Source organism: Electrona antarctica (genome assembly GCF_951216825.1).
Source record: "Electrona antarctica genome assembly, chromosome: 19".
Classification (NCBI taxonomy): domain Eukaryota; kingdom Metazoa; phylum Chordata; class Actinopteri; order Myctophiformes; family Myctophidae; genus Electrona; species Electrona antarctica.
The window spans coordinates 15419231-15438137 of record NC_136800.1 but is presented as its reverse complement, the minus strand read 5'-3'; the positions used below and the strand labels follow the sequence as shown (position 1 = coordinate 15438137).

Sequence of the window (18907 nt, the reverse complement as noted above, 5' to 3'; positions counted from 1 at the left end):
TCGAAGGGGTTCGAATTTTGTCCCAGTCATCATGTCTTTGTAAATAGTGTCTTAGTTGGAGGTATCTATAAAAATCAGTTCTGGGCAGATTAAACTCGTTTGAGTTGTTCAAATGACTTTAACTGATTGGAGGAAAATAACTGGTGGACAAACCTCAGGTGTAGCAAACTCCATCCCTGGAACCCAGAATCTAGCCCTGAAGGCACAAAACCTTCCATGCACCCAATTGAAGACAGGCCTGATGATAGTTGAGGCAGTTTAAATTCTTTCTGGACTTCCTTCCATATTTTAATTGTGAACCTAGACCAAACTCCCATAGCATCTCCATTTATTTTATTCCCTGAGAAGGGAAGGACTGCTAGTTGTGACTGTGTGCATAGTTTTCTCAATTTTTAACCACCTGGTTGATTCATCATTTTCTATCCACGTAGTTAGTCCTGACAATTTCATGACAAATGTATTTTGTGATGTAACTCAACAAAAAAGTTTAGTATACATTTGTATAAATGTGCTGTTGCTTTCTACCCATTGAGCTCCAACAGCAATGTGTATGGCACATATAACTGTGCTTCACATTATGCTTTAAATTCAAAATGAAGAATGAAGTATTAACACCAACCTCTTATTTAAATGAAACACAGAAATCTCTGGAAAAGCATATATGTTTATTTTATTTAACCACAATTCAGTTTTAACCAAACCACCTGAATAGATTAAAATTAGGACATTTTATGGCAAGTCACTTAAAGTCACTGACATTACTGTTATTCACCAATACTGTAAGTACCATTACATTATCAAAGTAACACTGACAAGCGTTCAGGTCTTCTATAAACCGGTGCAGGGAGAAAAAATGAATTAAAAACCTATTGGCTGCAAGACAAAAGCAGAAATGTTTTGATTTATCACCATTTTAAAATGATGTCCAGAAAATAGCTGTTAAAGTAATGGTAATGAAGTCTCATTATTACTAAAGGCTTCACAGATTAGTTAAACATAGGCCTATACTGTAATCCATGCAGGCATGGTTCAAAGTTCCACTACATGCAGTGAATGCACTGACTGGTGGAATCCTGCTTCTCTATTAAAGAACAGAAAATACCGGATGCTCACAGTTTAGTAAACTCACAGAAATAGTAAACTCCAGTCCAGATGAACGCAAGGTGCTCACAAAGCCAATTTTTCATATGAAAAGAAAATCCCCCATGAAGCCATGAACATAATTTAGTTAAAATTTGTGTAGGGCTTAAATAAAGGCCTTCCAGGTAAATAATTGTACTGTTTTTCTTTTTCTTTTTGTTCAGCCTTCAGAAGCAAGGGATGGAGCTTCCAGGTGGCAGAGGGTAGGGGAAAAGTTCCTCACAATGGAGTTCAAATCCTCTGCAGTGCTCCAACGAACACAATTGGCCGTGTTTGAGGGTGAGAAGCTGGGTGGGGAGTGGGGAGCGTGAACTCTGTCACCGCACTAGCGAGTCCACCCGGTAGGTCTGTGCGCATGTTCAGCAGGGAGAGGAACTAAGTTGGATATGTTCCCTATACATGCACTAAGCCCTCTGGCTGAAACTCCTCACTGTCAGGAGAAAAGAAGTGGCTGGCGACTTCACGTGTATTGGAGGAGACGTGCTCATCTGCACCGTCCCACATGACCAGCTGTAAGAGTTAGAACTCGACAGGGATTACACGTGTGGGGGAAATTGGGAATTGGCACAACGCCTAATAATGCATAACGAGAATGTGGGGGAAAAAGGGAAAAAAATAAATAACAAAGAAGCAAGGGATGAAAAATGACCTTACAAGCATTTGTTCAAGAGGCATGAGTCACCTAATATGTTCTGATTGCTTTGTGCTAAAATGTTTGAGGATGCAACAGGTTGTTTCTGTGTAAAAGCAGGATGGATGAGCTGGGGTAAAGGGGCAGGGAGGATGTCCATGTGATCAGCACTGCACATAAATAATTATTTGAAAATTCATGTGATAAAATCTAATGAACATATTGATTATGCACCATCAGGAACCTTAGACCTTTTCAGGGATGGGATGAAATAAATAATCAATGAAAAGATTTATAATTGCACATCCCATTCAAATACCACCTGTCCGCTAGGGTCAAACAGAGAGACAACGTTTGATGAATAGCCTCTTTCTCCACTCTCCATGTGGACTACATGTCTCTCTGTCAGCTACTAAGATTCCATTTATCTTTCTCTTTCCACTGAATTCCATTGGAACACAGTCTACCTGTCAGAACAACACCATTCAAGCACACATTAAAGAAGGGGGTGACTAACGGTCTGTTATGACCATTTACCAGCAGGTGGTTGATTGAGGCCATTATAGAAAAAAAGAAAAACAGTGGGAATTGCATGATGACTTTTAGGCCTGAATACTTGAAAATACTGGAAACTATAATGTTAATGTTCAATGCTAATGGGTTTATTTCAGTTTTATGTTTAGGCAGCAAGGGTAGAAAAAATTATTATAATTAAATACTAATTAAATGTCAGTTGAGTCCACACTGTTTTGCAAGCAGTGAAACAGAATAATTATGGCTTTGACATCTTCACTTTCAATGAAGCAAGCCTTAATTATCCGTATAGAAAAATGCTTATAAATCCATCCTCACTGACTAAAGTTGTTTGAATATTCAGATCTATACTTGCATGGAAGATATCGATTCCTCCTCCAATCAATTATAATAATTCAATATGACAGTGAAATATATTAGACAGGGGTTGTTAGAAAGACATTACAGTAATTCAACATCTACATTTTTCAATATTTACAATGTTTTAAATGAGTATGAACACCTTAAAAGTCTGACACAGCTTTGCATGTTTGTACCCGTATGTACATTATTTACAGAACAAGGACAACAAAACAACATCAGCAATACAAATTGTGTGAACTCTTCTGTCATCTTCACATGTTGTTGAGCCACTGTGGCTCCCAGCTAAGTGACTGAGGGACTGTATGTAGTCTAAAGCACTGAGGCATGGCAGGGCATCCTTGATCCTCACAGTTCCAACAATGCCAGGTCACAGAGACTTCAATACTCCAACTAAATAAAATACTCCTTTGGGTTCTCACTGGGAACCTTTTGGGAGTCGAGCTGGCTGTTGAAGGCGAACTCTGGGCTGTCTTCAGGTTGGACTACCTTCACTTCCTGGTTCTGGTAGGTGCCTTTCCTCCTATATAGGAACCTGGCCATTGTTGCTAGTGCAGACACAATCACAAAGATCACCACTGCTATCACACCTGCCAAACAAAAGAAAGTAATGGTAAAAAAAAAGACAATTTATTTTAATTGTATTATATTAACTCATAAGTGTAATTGGTTAAGAGAATAATTTCAAATGAAGGGGAAAACAGATGTGTCCTTTAGAAAACAATTTACGGTTATTTAATTAGGTCTGTCTGTGCAGCAGAGCTCAACAAATTACATTGAGAGTGTTTTGAACTCATTTGAACTTGGAAGAAGTAATTGCACTTTAATAACATTGACGCACAGCTGAGACATTTTGAAATACTTCTGAAACAGTGGCGCATTTGTTAAACTTCGATGTCTGAATGTTGTAAAATTAACACAGATTCTTTATTTTTTTCCCTGAAGGTTTCCTCAACTCAAGGTTATATTTCTCTCATAGGTCTACAATGGTCCTATAATTTAAATTTGAAGGGCATTAAACAGTACAGTATGAGATTAGCTTATCCATATGTAAAACATCAAAAGTCCACTTCAATTTGGACCCCCTTCTGCCTATCATTTGACCCAGTCGACCCTTCTCTGGATTATTTTATGCTGCAAGGCACATTCCATCATTACAAGAGAAAAGGGCATCACATTGGACCACTGAAGACTGAATTTTGAGACTTAATTTAACACCACATTACTGTGGTTCTAAAATGACTATGCATTTAAAGATAACAGCGGAAAGTTCTTTCATCAGCGAAACATTTCTGCAAAGCTTTAATTAGCTGTGCTCTCCTTTGTGCACTCAGACACAGAGTGAGGTTATTGAACTTCCAGCTTCATTTTCATCTATTTTACTCTGCCACTCACTTATTAAACAGTTGAAACGCTTCAATCTTCCCTTTGAATCTAATCTGATTTCACAGAATCTAAAAGTTTTAATTGAGTTTTAGTTAGACTTTTGCATACAGAATTACATTTGCTGCATTTGTTCATACATTAAAGCTTTCTAATAATAATCCTAAAAAGAATAATACAACAATCACACCCGTGTGAAGTGAGGGGTGATCTTATCATCTTACATCATCATGACGTAACATGTCGATTTGCTCAGACACATATGACGTTAATTCTCCATTCATTGTCAATGGGAATTTAATGTTTGTGTAAGTAGAAAATCTACACTAATAGCTGAATATAGGAGGGGCTAGCACCCCTAAAAAAAGGGGAAAACTCTCAAACTCCTATCAAATGACTATAAATAATGACATGTAATTAATAGTCTCTGTTGAAAGATTGACATTTCTACTTCCTCTTACAGTACATTCTGAATGTACTGAATGAACGTAAAATCTGAATCCCCCACCCACCCCTTTTCCCCCTCACTGTATATGTTTTTTTTCCCTTTTTACCTCCTCTATGATAATTTCCTGTTTTTGGCTATATAGAAGTGTATATTCGTACGTCTCTAAATGTTTTGATGAATTGAAAATGGTGGTCCCTATTGTAAAAGTGTAATGCTTTATGGTGTCGTCCACTCACTGTTCACAGTTTTTGTATTGAGTTCTACTTGAAATGTACTGGATTTCTGCAAACTGTTAATAAATAAATCAAACAATCAAAAAACTACCAACAGTAACAAATAGTCTGATAATAGTTTAATGGATTACTGTAAAACATAACTATATGTTACGGTTACCTCCAATTAGAGCAGAGTCCGTCCTGACAGCATTGACTAGAGGTTGACCTGTACCCGCTGAACCAGACTGGTCTGTAGCACATAGATAGATGACAGACAGACAGACAGACAGACAGACAGACAGACAGACAGACAGACAGACAGACAGACAGACAGACAGACAGACAGACAGACAGACAGACAGACAGACAAAGGTAAAAGGAAGGTGTAGAGGGGACAATAAATACATAAACAGATGAACAGAAAGAGGGTAGAAAAAAGAGACAACGTAAAGCATAGGAAAAAAGAAGAGAACACAAGATGGACAAAACGGAGAGGATAAGACGAACAAAGACGTGGGACATTGACATAAAGTTAGTTACAGCAGACAGAGGAGGGATTCAGTGATAGGATCACAACTCCTTCAAGCAGCAGAGACAGGGCCCATTGAATCCCACAGCTCGTCTCCAGAGGACTTCAGCACAGCGTGAGGAGACGGACCACTGGGGCAGAAACGCACCAGTGGGAGCTCCACACTCTCCAGTGCAAATTAATTAGCTCAATCTGTCACACTGTCATCTCAATGTGTAACGAGGAGGAGGGTGATTGTACTTAATGAGCCTGTCGTGAAGTTGGCGGAGTGGCTCTCTCGGAGTAGAATAGCATGAGAGAAGTACTAACTACATTAGAGGAAGAGGAATTAATATCCTACTGTAGGTATGCGGCACATTTTTATGCTTTTTCGCCTCATAAATGAATGCTGGTCATCCTTTAATGAACCAACATTGTTGGGAAAAAGTAGTGAAAAGCTTGTACAGTAGATTGATTCTTTTTGCAAGCCAACATTGCACAACACGGATAATATCTAAAGTGGTTAATTAGAATAATACATTTAGTCAATTGTTAAGAAATATATTAGAATTTCAACTGATCATGTCAGTATCATGGTCAGTATCATGTCAGTAGGCTATCATGGTCAGTAGCATGGTCAGTATCATGGTCAGTAGCATGGTCAGTATCATGTCAGTAGCATGTCAGTAGCATGTCAGTAGCATGTCAGTATCATGGTCAGTATCATGTCAGTAGGCTATCATGGTCAGTATCATGGTCAGTAGCATGGTCAGTATCATGGTCAGTAGCATGGTCAGTAGCATGGTCAGTATCATGGTCAGTATCATGTCAGTATCATGTCAGTATCATGTCAGTATCATGGTCAGTAGCATGGTCAGTATCATGGTCAGTAGCATGGTCAGTAGCATGGTCAGTAGCATGTCAGTAGCATGTCAGTAGCATGTCAGTATCATGTCAGTACCATGGTCAGTACCATGGTCAGTATCATGTCAGTAGCATGGTCAGTATCATGGTCAGTATCATGGTCAGTATCATGTCAGTAGCATGTCAGTAGCATGGTCAGTATCATGGTCAGTATCATGGTCAATAGCATGGTCAGTATCATGGTCAGTAATCAGTATCATGTCAGTAGCATGGTCAGTATCATGGTCAGTAATCAGTATCATGTCAGTACCATGGTCAGTAGCATGTCAGTATGGACCTAACCCTCAGTCTCATACCTGATAGATGGTGTGTGTTCTCCGCCGTGTAGGGATTGGCTGGGGCAGAAGAACCACAGCTGGACTGGGCCAATGGGCCTGTGATGATGACAGGGCTGATGTCTGGGTACAGCAGGGCTGCTTTCAGTGGACTGATGGAGTTGAAGAGGACCACAGACAGACAGCCTGTAAAATGCAGAGAGGCAAGCCTGGCCTGCTCTGGATCCAGCTCACCAGACTCTGAAGATACGCGCGCACGCAAGTGTGCACACGCACGCACGCACGCACGCACGCACACACGCACACACACACACACACACACACACACACACACACACACACACACACACACACACACACACACACACACACACACACACACACGCATCAAAACCCCAAACAAAAAACAAGAATTGATGACATCAATTAACTAGAACTGCACTCTGTGGAGTGCCTACTTGCTTGTTGCATACAAGTAGGCCATAAATGGCCTACTAGTGCGCAAGCAGAGAGTGCAAGTACTGTCGACCGCTACAAACTGTCAAATCTCAGCTTCATGAACATGAATTACCTTCATGTTCTTCTGTTGAAGAACTGTTGAAGAACATGAAGGAACATGAAGGTATTTCTATTTAAGCATTTCAAATTAATGATTTCGTTACTAATTAACAATTATCAATTACGTAATGTTGTAATTAATACGGAATTAATACGGTAAGTTGATTAGCGGTATACTGGGGCATACTTTGCGTATGCCCCGTTTGATGCGTATGTATCGTAGCAGCATATGACGTCAGGGTATAACTGGTACAACTAGCTCTCAATGATGACGTAATAAAGATGTGGATTTATTGTGGATGTGGACCCAATGCCAGGGTGTAATTGGTTTTCGATGGTGACGTAATGACGATATGTTTTAGTGCCGGGAGGATTAAAGGTAATGCCCATATGTATTGTATGTAATCTGACACCACTGCCATATCAAGCACAAGTAGTCATTACGTCATACGCTGGCACGGCGCATACACATCAAACGGCGACATACGAAAACGAAAACCATTACTTGAGCGCTCTGCTTGCGCAAGTAATTAGCAGCTGCTGCCTTATATCTCATGGCTGAGAGCTGAGAGGTAAGCTAGAGGCAAAAAGTGTGTGGTTGCCTAGAGACGAACGAGGCAGCCAATCAGGATGATAGGTTGTCAGTACAGCCAATGAGAAACATAGGTCTCAACTACAGCAATTGGGCGTGAAAGCACAGCAGAGAGAACATTGACCAGCTGTGCAGCAGCTGGTATAACAACAACACCCTATCCTCAGAGAAAGAGATAGTGAGAGCGTTAGGGAGATGGAGAGAGATGGAGAGGGAGATAGGGATGGGGTGAGAGAGATGGAGAGAGCTCGTGGCAGTGGCTCAGGCAGTAGAGTGGCCATTTGGGAATAAGAAGGTTTGATCCCCAACATTGCTGTCCAGCACGTGTACAATTTAATTCTTTTGGATGTGCATGCTTCCCCCCAGCTCCCCCTTGAGCAAGACAATTAACCCCTAACTGCTCCAGATGAGCTGGTTGGTGCTTTACACAGTGTGCAAACGGTATAAAGGCTGACATAAAGGCACTCTATAAATGCACCGTTTAGCATTTTAGAGAGAGATAGTGAGAAATAGATTGTGAGAGATAGGGAGAGAAGTAGGAAGAGAGAGGTACAGAGAGTGGGAGAGAGAGAGACTATTTTAAGCATGCAATAATCTGGCCAATGCTGGCCACCGAAACACGCGAACACGCTGATTGGCATGTTGCGAAGCGACACAATAATCCTGGCAATGCTGGACAACGATGATAATGTTCACCCAGCGAAAGAGAGTGAGAGAGAGACAGAGAGAGAGAGAGAGAGAGAGAGAGAGAGAGAGAGAGAGAGAGAGGAGAGAGAGACAGTGTGTGTTTACTGACTAAGTGATTGAGATAGACAGACAAACTGGACGGATAGATGGATGGATGGACGGATAGACAAATGAACAGACAGAGGGGGCACAAAACGAGAAAGAGTGAGTGACAGAAATAAGCAAACAGACACATGCGAGCTAATGAACTAATAATTACCCATTTAATATACATGCCTTGTTAGCAACAAGGTGTCATTAATTCAGTCAGTAATCATTATATACGTTTGACAGGCTCTGTACTGTAACTCTGCAACAGACTGCCTGGTTATGTTAGGAGTACACAGGTGCTGGCCAACTATAGTATCGCTAGGGTTAGGGTTAGGGTTAATTGTCTCCACCAGTCCGAAGGCATGGGGAGAGACTCCGAGAGAGTATGTTTTGCACTCCGTCCGTCCGTGTGTGTGTGTGTGTGTGTGTGTGTGTGTGTGTGTGTGTGTGTGTGTGTGTGTGTTAACCCGGTCGATGCAAAATTTTGCACACACACTCCCTGGATGCCAAAAATGAACCTCTGCCCCAAATTTTCCAGAACGGCCTGTTATAGCGCCACCAGGAGGCCAACTTTTGAAAAACACATTTTTGGATATTACTCCTCCAGATTCGCTCCAAAAATCGTTACACACTATCTCTATAGTCATGTGTTCAAGACGGATCTGTCCGATATTTAATATTCCATCCTAATTGGCTAAGATTGGCTTTCAAAGTTTGCAAGATTGGCCCGTTTTGAACAAAAAGGCTCAAATCATGAACACATTAAAATACATATTATTTTGTGTTAATGTTAACATTTTAGCAAAAAACACTACTCAGTAGGCTCCAAATTGTACAGAATGCTGCTGCTAGACCTTTAAACAGGAGAAGAGAACCTTACTCTTGTTGTTAACTTTCCTGCACTGGCTGATCTGTTTTAGGATTTTACTGATTACTTTTAAGACACTTCATGACCTGGCTCCTACAGTAATTACATTTATTAACCCCTTACAAGCCAGTGTGCAGCCAAAACTCCACAGCCAGAAACCTATGGGACCAACCTGAAGTCAGTTGGTCCGTATATGGGTATGCCTATCAGCGGTTCTGGACAACCAGATCTTCATATACGCCTACTATATATCGTATATGGGTGTATATGTCAGATCACTGGTTCTGGAAAACCAGATCTGACAGATGACAATAAAACAGATTCTGATTCTAAAAGTGATTCTGAGACACTTTGATGTTTCCTACAGCACATCTCAACAGCTGCACACTGACGTTCTTTTCTCTCCCCCACTCAGCCCCCCTTCTCCCCCCACTCAGCCACCCTTTTCTCTCTCTCTGTGTGTGTGTGTGTGTGTGTGTGTGTGTGTGTGTGTGTGCGTGCGTGCGTGCGTGCGTGCGTGCGTGCGTGCGTGCGTGCGTGCGTGCATGCGTGCGTGCGTGCGTGCGTGCGTGCGTGTGTCTTTCTCAAAGTCTCAGGTCCATTAGCTAGGGCTAGGGCTAGGCTAATGGTGACAGTGCTAGCACAAAACAGAGGATCTTCTGCTTTCCTGTTGTTTCTCTGATCATGGTATGACTCTCTGCCTTGTCTGGCTTGGCCGAAGAGCTAACCTGGCCACAAGAAAGCAAGAAACACTTAAAGATCAAGATACTTATAAACATATCCTGTCCTTGGTGATGGGGAGTGATAAAACGGCAGAGAGGGTGATACACCCTCTGATAGTTGACCACTGATCAGTCAGTGCAAGCTTATAGTAAGTGCCAATTTGCAGTTGCACTGACTTTTCTGTGGATTTATTATCACCCAGCCCTCCAAATATGAGCAGGATATATTGCTGCACTAAATGTTGCAGGCACGTTTTCAGAATGCATTACTAGGCACATTATGACATTGAATACTTCACTGAGTTATTGCACTCCTAACTGTAAAAATGTACGGAAGAGATCAAAAACGTGCAGACGAGATCAATGGAGCTCAGAGGTCAGATCAATACATACAGTTTATACTGTACTTGTACTGTATATAGCAGGTGCTGAATACCAGCAGCAGTGTTAATGTAGTAAAGGGTGCTGACTCCAACATCTATTAATTTTAGGTTCATTAGCATAAAACCCTGGAAGTTCTATCTGGGCTTATAAACATCGAGCTGTCTGACTCTGAAGTGGTCCACTTCACTTTCTCAGCAAGGTCGACATCCGGAATGCACACCACATTACTCAACGTTTTAAGAAACATAATGTAAAGAATTGGTTATTAGTTATTATTAGTTGTTATTAGTGCATATAGTGCATATCTGCGGCATACCATGTCAACATTTAAATAAATTAAGAGTGCCTTAAAACATGAGTTCCGTGAGTGCTGGTTTTCTCTTTTAGAGACATTTCTGTTAAACATATGCAAAGTGGGACATGTCATGCCGTGATATACATAGGTTTAATATGCACTTAGCCAAACATAATGACTACGTATTGCACTTGAAATACGTAAAAGTTTTTGTTGTAAAAGTAGAGAGGTTTTCTGTTATGTTGAGCTCATCTTGCTGTTAAAAGCAGTGCATGCATTTCTTGGCCTTCCATAAGTCATCTGTAAAGACAGATCGAAGCACCTCCTGGGCTCCAGCCACCATAATGAATATAAACTAGTAGAAAATGTCTACAATCTCCAGAATGACTGATTGAGAGATACTGCCAAACATCTCATTGCTGCTGTTCAAAGGAATCTGGCTGAGTGCACTCTGACCACTCACCATGCACTTTGCCAAGATCCAGGGACTTGATAGCGTTGAATTCTCCATCAAATGTCAAATTGAAGTCTTCTCTGGCATTCTGGTCGACCTGAAAAAATGAACAAGGCAGGAATTAAGTTTTGTAGAGTCTTTTTGCACACCTACAAGGTCCTTGTAGGCATTAGACTACTGGAGTAGTCAATCATTACAAATATAATTGAATGTAAGGTGGCTTATCTTGTCCACGCAACTTGGAAATTGCCCAAAGCAGGCACTTTTACGATAACCTATTGATAAAATGCAAAACCCCTAAGGCTTGTGCTCTTAAAGCTCTCTGATGCTCTTCGAGAAGAACTAATGAACTTTGATGAAGTACGAGAAATACAGACAGGGAGAGTTTTATTGTTGCAATAACTACCCAGCTAGCAGGGTCAGCACTAACCACAGTTACGAAGCAGCTCCCAATTGTCAAGTGAAGAGATGTTATGCTCTTTTTCTTAAGTCATAATTTTCTTATTTTAGATAGTGTACACCTCAAATCTCCCTGATTTGGCGTATGGTATCAAATGCAATCATTTTATAAAAGTGGTTCATATTTTGGATATTCATCCATTAAGATTAGTTTTTGTGCTCAGGGAAATTGTGTGTCTTCACGGCAGTAGTTCATAAGCAAGTACAGTGGGTTCCAATTCGGTGTTGTGGTCAGACCAAACATTTTATTGCATGTTTAAGACACTGTAATTGTTTGCCGTGTCTCCCTGGACTACAGCCTTGGACTGGATGTGAATTCCTAATGCAAAGTTATGGGAATGAGGAGCCAACCGGTCAGTGCATTGTGTGCATGTGGTCATTGCAACTTTCTGAGGGGATTACTGATGACGAGTGCTGCACAGGACCCCCGTTGTTATTTGACATCTAGACCATACAGTTGGGTGCCACCGATATTGTCCCTTTTCATTTGACCCATTTAGGCCTGACCTCAACATTTTAAAAAATCCTTCTAAATCCTCCAGTTTTCTGAAATAAATATTTTCACGATTTTTCAAAAATAGCAGACTTAGCAGACTCATAGCGCGCCACTCGGTGGCGCGCTATGAGCTTGTAGATCTGCTATTTTTCAATAGCTAAATGATAGCTTAAAACACCAAAAGGGGTTCCCGCCCAAAATGGGTTAACTGTCCTTTTGCGCAGATCACGCAAACCTCAGCAAAAAGAAAAGGACAATATCGATGGCCTCCAACTGTACCTGCCCATAACGGCAGTTTACATTTATATTTATATTCAGTGGTAACAGCCAGGACATACTGTACGTACATACCTGCATAACACAACTGAGTCTCTACACTAATGACAAGATTTTAATTTGGCCAGGATGGAGTTCTCTAATGTAGTGTCTTTTTAATGAGGGTTACTCTGCGGGGAGAGCAGTTAGTTAAAGAGAGAGGAGAGAGCGTTACAACCTCCGCTAATGCTTTCATCTACTCCAAATGGGATTCAGCACTGATGCTTAAAAAGGCTTTTCAGCTTTTGAACACTACTGTGTTGTTCAGTAAACCTACAGCCAGAGTTAGACCTTTTTAGTCCAAAATGTTTTAGAATGGCCCCTCCATATAGCCTATATCCATGGTTACCATTCATAACTTTATACAATCTGGGCTATATCTTGCGCCACCCCTTAACCCTTAAACTTATTTGCCATTTTTTTACTATATTAAAAAACATTTTTAAATAGTTAAAATAGCCGATCTACAAGCTCACAGTGCCTCGATGTAGATCGGCTAGTTGAACTATTTTAAAATGTTTTTCAAAATAGTAAAAAATGGCAAATAAGTGTAGGGATAAGGGATAAGGGTGGCGCACGATGGAGCCCTCTGTATAAGTGTCCAATCCAGGCAGGATCATACTTTCCATTAACTTGTTATTCCTATTTATGTTGAGGGCTTTGGTTAAAAGGCTGAATACATGGACACCCTGGTGGGCTCATCAGGTAAGAGTTCATACCACATCAATAAAACAGCTTTATTGATGTGGTATGAACTCTTACTGGGCTACTCTTATTGATGTGACCGGGCTAGCTGTGAGGACTATATAGCTGTATTAAAGCTATATAGTCCTTCCCACAGCTAGCCTGGTTTCAAATATGACCGAAGGCTCTTTGCTGCATGCCCTCTCTCCTCCACCGTTCCTGTCTTTCTGATCACTACCTGCATTCAAAATAAAGCAGATATGCCTTACAAAGAAGAAGAAGGAGGAGGGGACGTGCTGAATACTGGTGATTACAGTCAGTGGTGTCTGTCCTACAGGGTGTAAACGTTCTAAAATGAGGTGTCAGGGTGAAAAATAGCTCTGTACTCATCAGTCTTCCTAAACTTGATATTTGTCCTAAAGTGTGTGAAGATGATAAAAGTTACTTCCTGTATACTGGTGCACTGCTGAGTGCATCTTCCACGGGACAAATAATGTTGGGAGACTGACAGCTGATGAAGTAGGTCACAGTGTATGCGTACTGAAAACATTATTATTATTATATTTATTATTATTATTATTAATAATAATAATAATAATAATAATAATAATAATAATAATAATAATAATACATAAATAATTTGTGTTAAAGTGAACATAAAACATTGCATGGATGCACCTGGGACGTATCCTCAGTGATGTATCCTAAGGTCATCCGAGTTTCGAGGTCTCGCAACATCATACCCCTCACTCAGGTGACCCAGCCGCGGTGATCACGTCCCGACTTACGTCCCAGTAGCTACCCACGATCAGTCCCATTAGGGAAAGACAGGGTTACACAGTCCGCCGCTCCCGAATTACTCTGCCGGGACTGGGAGGTCTGATGCGTGGAGGGATTACGCTCTGTGGGTTGACTCCTGTCCGGGACCCTCCTACCCTCCTACTTTTTTAACCGCCCATGCCGGTCCGCAGACATTTCATGAACTGTCAGCCGGTCCGTGATAATAGAAAGGTTGGGAACGTCTGGACTAAATGTTCCATTTGGTTTCATTTGTACACTCAGAGTTAAAGTAGCACTCAGTATTTGTATGTGTTGCTAGTCTGTGTCCTCTAGTGAGTAAACATTGAGTTTAGGGGAGGGGAGGAGAGGAGAAAGCCTTGAAGGTACACGCTAGAAACTGAACAGCCTCTCAGAGATAAGAATAGAAACACAGAGGACACAAAGCGCAGGTAGACCCACAAGATTTGGCACTGAGTAAAGCCATGTATCAGCTAAATGGGAGTGGATACTGTATATGACATGGTTCTGTCTGAGAGTAGTGAAGAGCTGCACAACGAAGAGGAACAAATTTTTTGTTGTTTTTGACTTTTTTCAAGACTTCAAGTCGTGTAATTCAAAACAATTGGAGCGGTACCCCAGTAGTTTTGTTTTGTACTAAATTCTGGGAATTGTGGTTGTGAAAGACAACAGAGGTAGACCTACCAGAGGTGTCGCCAAAGACACTACTACATGGACACAGTATGACTTTAAGGGCTCCAATTTTGTCGCAGCCTTTACCCGCAGCGCGGCCCGCAATTCAGCCGCTGCCCGAAAATTATGAATATACAGTAGGAGCTTTCTCTGTCCCTTAATGGTATATTTTTCCTATAATCAGCAGAAGTCGAGTGCCTGCCACTTCCTTTTGTCCATTGTGTTTATATAATTGTATAGTCAAATAAGTTACTGTATTTGTGTGCGATTCCATTTCCGTGCACGCACGCACGTGCACACACACACACACACACACACACACACACACACACACACACACACACACACACACACACACACACACACACACACACACACACACACACACACACACACACACACACACACACACACACACACACACACACACACACACACACACACACACACACACAAAATACCTTTGTCCATTTTGACAGACATGTCCAAAAAACCCTAATTGGCATTACCAATTCAGTGTTGTTATGACTTGCTGAACTTCTACCTTTCGCACTTTCTGCTACACACATACGTACAAAAGGTAGGGGATCATTATCTTATCCAAGAGCATAATTATGCCCATATATAAAAGGCATCATGGGGCGTCCGAGCTCTCTCTCTGACTACTTGATCACCATGGTAACTCTAATACCATGCTGTCCATCAAGGTTCTGAGAATCATTAAGAGCAGGTTATAAGCTTGGTCTCTTTGCTGCTAATAGAAGTAGAATGCTGCCTCAATTTGGTGCAGCAGTGAAACTTCAGGGCAGCGGCTATGAAGCAATATAGCACTAACGGGCAACGGATAAGGGATCTATTAATGGCAATGGCACGTGGACTGGTGATTGGTTAAATGTGGTTTAATTATTGTAACGCCCAAACCACACCTATGCATAATATAACGGGTAACGGAGGTGTTTAAGGGATTTAGACAGGTAACCAAAATACCAACTTTAGTGGGGCAACACCCTTTCCCCACTCCTAAATCCCCAAATAGTGGCTTTAGAAAGATGAGACAAAAATGGAGCTAGGTAATTTCCACCACTTTGAGCTGGGTTATGGTTAGGGAGCTTCAACCCTGTTTGAGTAAGAGGTTGTAATAAAATGCTAATGATAATACTGACACAAGGGAGTGGAGAAAGACATGATGGGGGTTTCATTTGGGAATGCTGCTAATTAAACAGTACTGTACATCAAGTGACTAGAAACAAGCACAAAGAGGCAATATCTCACACGTTTCAATCCAGGCCGTTTGCTGAACATTTTAGGCCACCAGGGAACAGCATCCAGGAGAGTATTTCATCTGAAGTTCGTTGAGAATTAAGAAGTCATGCAAGGTGCTGGAACTGAGCTAGAATGAAGTTCACCCCATATTTCATCGGTGGGTTAGTGTTCATAAAATGGAGATATGGCAGGACTGCATCCAGGTAGTATTAACCTGCCTCATATTTTATCTAAGAAGGTCATATCCAGATAGCATCATATTTCATCGTGGGGATGTAACTCTGCATAGAGTGTGTCTACTGAGTCCAGGACAGAATCAGTGCTAGATTGCTAACATCTACATAAACAAAGACAGAAAAGGCAGAGCTGGCACGCACGCACGCACGCGCGCACACGCACGCGCACGCGCACACGCACACGCACACGCACACGCACACGCACACGCACACACACACACACACACACACACACACACACACACACACACACACACACACACACACACACACACACACACACACACACAGGGGTAGAGTGGCTGGATGGGAACCGCAAGGTTGCCAGTTTGCATGGTTTCCTCCGGCATCGGTGTATATAATGTGTGTGTGAATGGGTGAATGTAATACTAATGCACAATCTATGTAAAGCACCTTGGATAAAGGCGCTATATAAATGCACCATTTATAAGTGTGTGTGTGTGACTGTGTGTGTGTGTGTGTGTGTGTGTGTGTGTGTTACCTGGACAGAGACAGTGTCTGCCAGCCTCCTGACAGTGAGTGTGTGCAGCTGTCCGTTGGCCAGGTTCCTAGCTCTGCTTCTCAGCACCTCAGCATCTCTACTGGAGTCCAGCTTGTATATCACCTCCAGCTTATCTTCACGCACGCACGCACACGCACACGCACACGCACACACACACACACACACACACACACACACACACACACACACACACACACACACACACACACACACACACACACACACACAAAATACCTTTGTCCATTTTGACAGACAAGTCCAAAAAACCCTAATTGGCATTACCAATTCAGTGTTATACTAAGTGTAATACTTAACATGTCATTGTTATGACTTGCTGAACTTCTTTCTACCTTTCGCACTTTCTGCTACACAAAAGGTAGGGGATCATTATCTTATCCAAGAGCATAATTATGCCCATATATAAAAGGCACCATGGGGCATCCGAGCTCTCTCTCTGACTACTTGATCACCATGGAAACTAATACCATGCTGTCCATCAAGGTTCTGAGAATCATTAAGAGAACCTCTAATACCATGCTGTCCATCAAGGTTCTGAGAATCATTAAGAGCAGGTTATAAGCTTGGTCTCTTTGCTGCTAATAGAAGTGGAATGCTGCCTCAATTTGGTTTATTGCCCTGCATTTGTCCTTTCAGAGTCAATTACCCTTCTTATTGCTCTTGAAGCTGAACTCCAAAGAAAGTTATTGGGCACTGAAGAAGACGGGTTTATAAGGTACCCTTAGCCTGGCATGTACTCAGCAAACCACTTGGTGATACTATTGAGTTTAATGGCTGGAATTGTCATTTCAAATCGAAAGTACCCTTCTTCCTGCTCTTATGGTTGAACTCGAAGCAGCGTTGTTAGACAGTAAAGAGGGAGTGTGTTTATAAAACATGTGCATTCTGTGTTTTCTTCATCATTATACTGACTTGTCGCCCACGGCAGCCAGCTAAAGTCATCTCCTGTCAGCACTACTGTCGAGGTCTTTGTGACACTTCTGAGTTTAATGATTATAATGTACGATTGAATCACCTTTGTCATTTACGACTTGTATTACTTTTCTTCTATTTTCGTAGCTCAGAAGTTTATTATAAAAGTAGCAGAGAGTTTTAGAAAACTCATTAGCTGGTAACTCATGTCTTTTACCTTTGCATTCAGTACAATACTAAATAGACAGACTGCATTCAACAGTCAAGGAGCTTGCGTTGGTATACTGTTGGTATTACTGTAACAGGAAATATTTCTTTGCTCACAGATGTAAACATTTAAAGATAGAACAACATACTTTTCTACTACTTAATGGTCGGTTATTTAATTTCTGATCTTCAGGTGTGCAATTTTAATATTCTTCTTGTCCCCTTAGATATAAGGCCTTCACACAACAGAAGCAGTTTTCTTTCAGGAAATGACTTACTCTCAGACAATAGATAATAAATAAATAGGCTTGCTGCAGCAGAGGATGACGATAATAACCTGACATCCTAATCCTAATTAATCCTAAACGATCTGGTAGAACTGCACAACAGAGGAGAGTTGAGGAGAGGAGAGGAGGGGAGGGGAGGGGAGGGGAGGGGAGGGAAGAAGAGACAAGGGAAGGAGAGGAGAGGAGATGAGAGGACGATAGTCAAGGAAAACGAGAAAGGGGACTGATAAGATCTATCAAAGAGATAAATAGTGGAGAAGAAGAGGATGGGAGAAGTCAAGCGACAAAGTGAGGAAGGTCATACAAGGAGGATGATAAGTGCAAAGAAGTTCTCTGAACAAGATATTTCCCCTCAACAGCGGAAAAACAACAAAATAATAGAGAGGAGAGTGAGAGCGCAGAAGGACGAGACAAGAAAAACAAGGAACTGGGTGAGGTAAGAAGAGAAGAGAGGTTCCAAAGACAATCTTGAACAAGCTTGAACACCACCAAACTAACATCTTCACTTGAGCCCTCACCATGTTTGTTGATGAGCAGGGCCAGGTATTCTCTGTAGAAGGAGCTGACATAGAGGAGCAGGACAGGGGCTTGGCTGGTCCTGAAGCTCAGGGAGATGTTTTCTCCTCTCAAGGTGGTGTCAGAGTAGATGGAGGAGGGCAGGGCGCTGCTGTTCCTGCTCAGCACATAGGGCTCCCTGAAGGTGTAACTGACCGACGTCGTATCCTTGAAGCTGGCTGATTCCTCTGGAGAGAGTAAAACAAGAACAAAGCTGTTATGATGAATAGCATGTGCTTTTCAGCACGCACAGACAAAAACTATCATGCCCACACAAAGGGAAACCTAATTTAAATGTGCAAGTGCTGTGTGTAAATGCAAGTAATACGTATGTTTCATGGATGTTGTGAAATGTAAAAATGTGATATACCCGGCATGTGCCTGTGTACGAGAATGACCATGTGACTTAGGTTT

General features: G+C 41.7%; 1 protein-coding gene across 1 annotated transcript in view; it reads right to left on the bottom strand.

Annotated features, from left to right (window-relative positions):
• Nucleotides 1–651: 651 nt before the first annotated feature.
• The window catches only part of LOC306943458 (contactin-associated protein-like 4), a 148430-nt gene continuing 130174 nt past the window's right edge, over nt 652–18907 (bottom strand). The window contains exons 19-24 of the mRNA XM_079529820.1: nt 18457–18681; nt 16494–16627; nt 11078–11165; nt 6440–6658; nt 4890–4961; nt 652–3255 (exon numbers count right to left, since the gene is read on the bottom strand). Of these exons, the coding sequence (XP_079385946.1) occupies nt 3059–3255; nt 4890–4961; nt 6440–6658; nt 11078–11165; nt 16494–16627; nt 18457–18681 (935 nt within the window). The 3' untranslated portion in view covers nt 652–3058. The remainder of the gene's footprint in view (nt 3256–4889; nt 4962–6439; nt 6659–11077; nt 11166–16493; nt 16628–18456; nt 18682–18907) is intronic.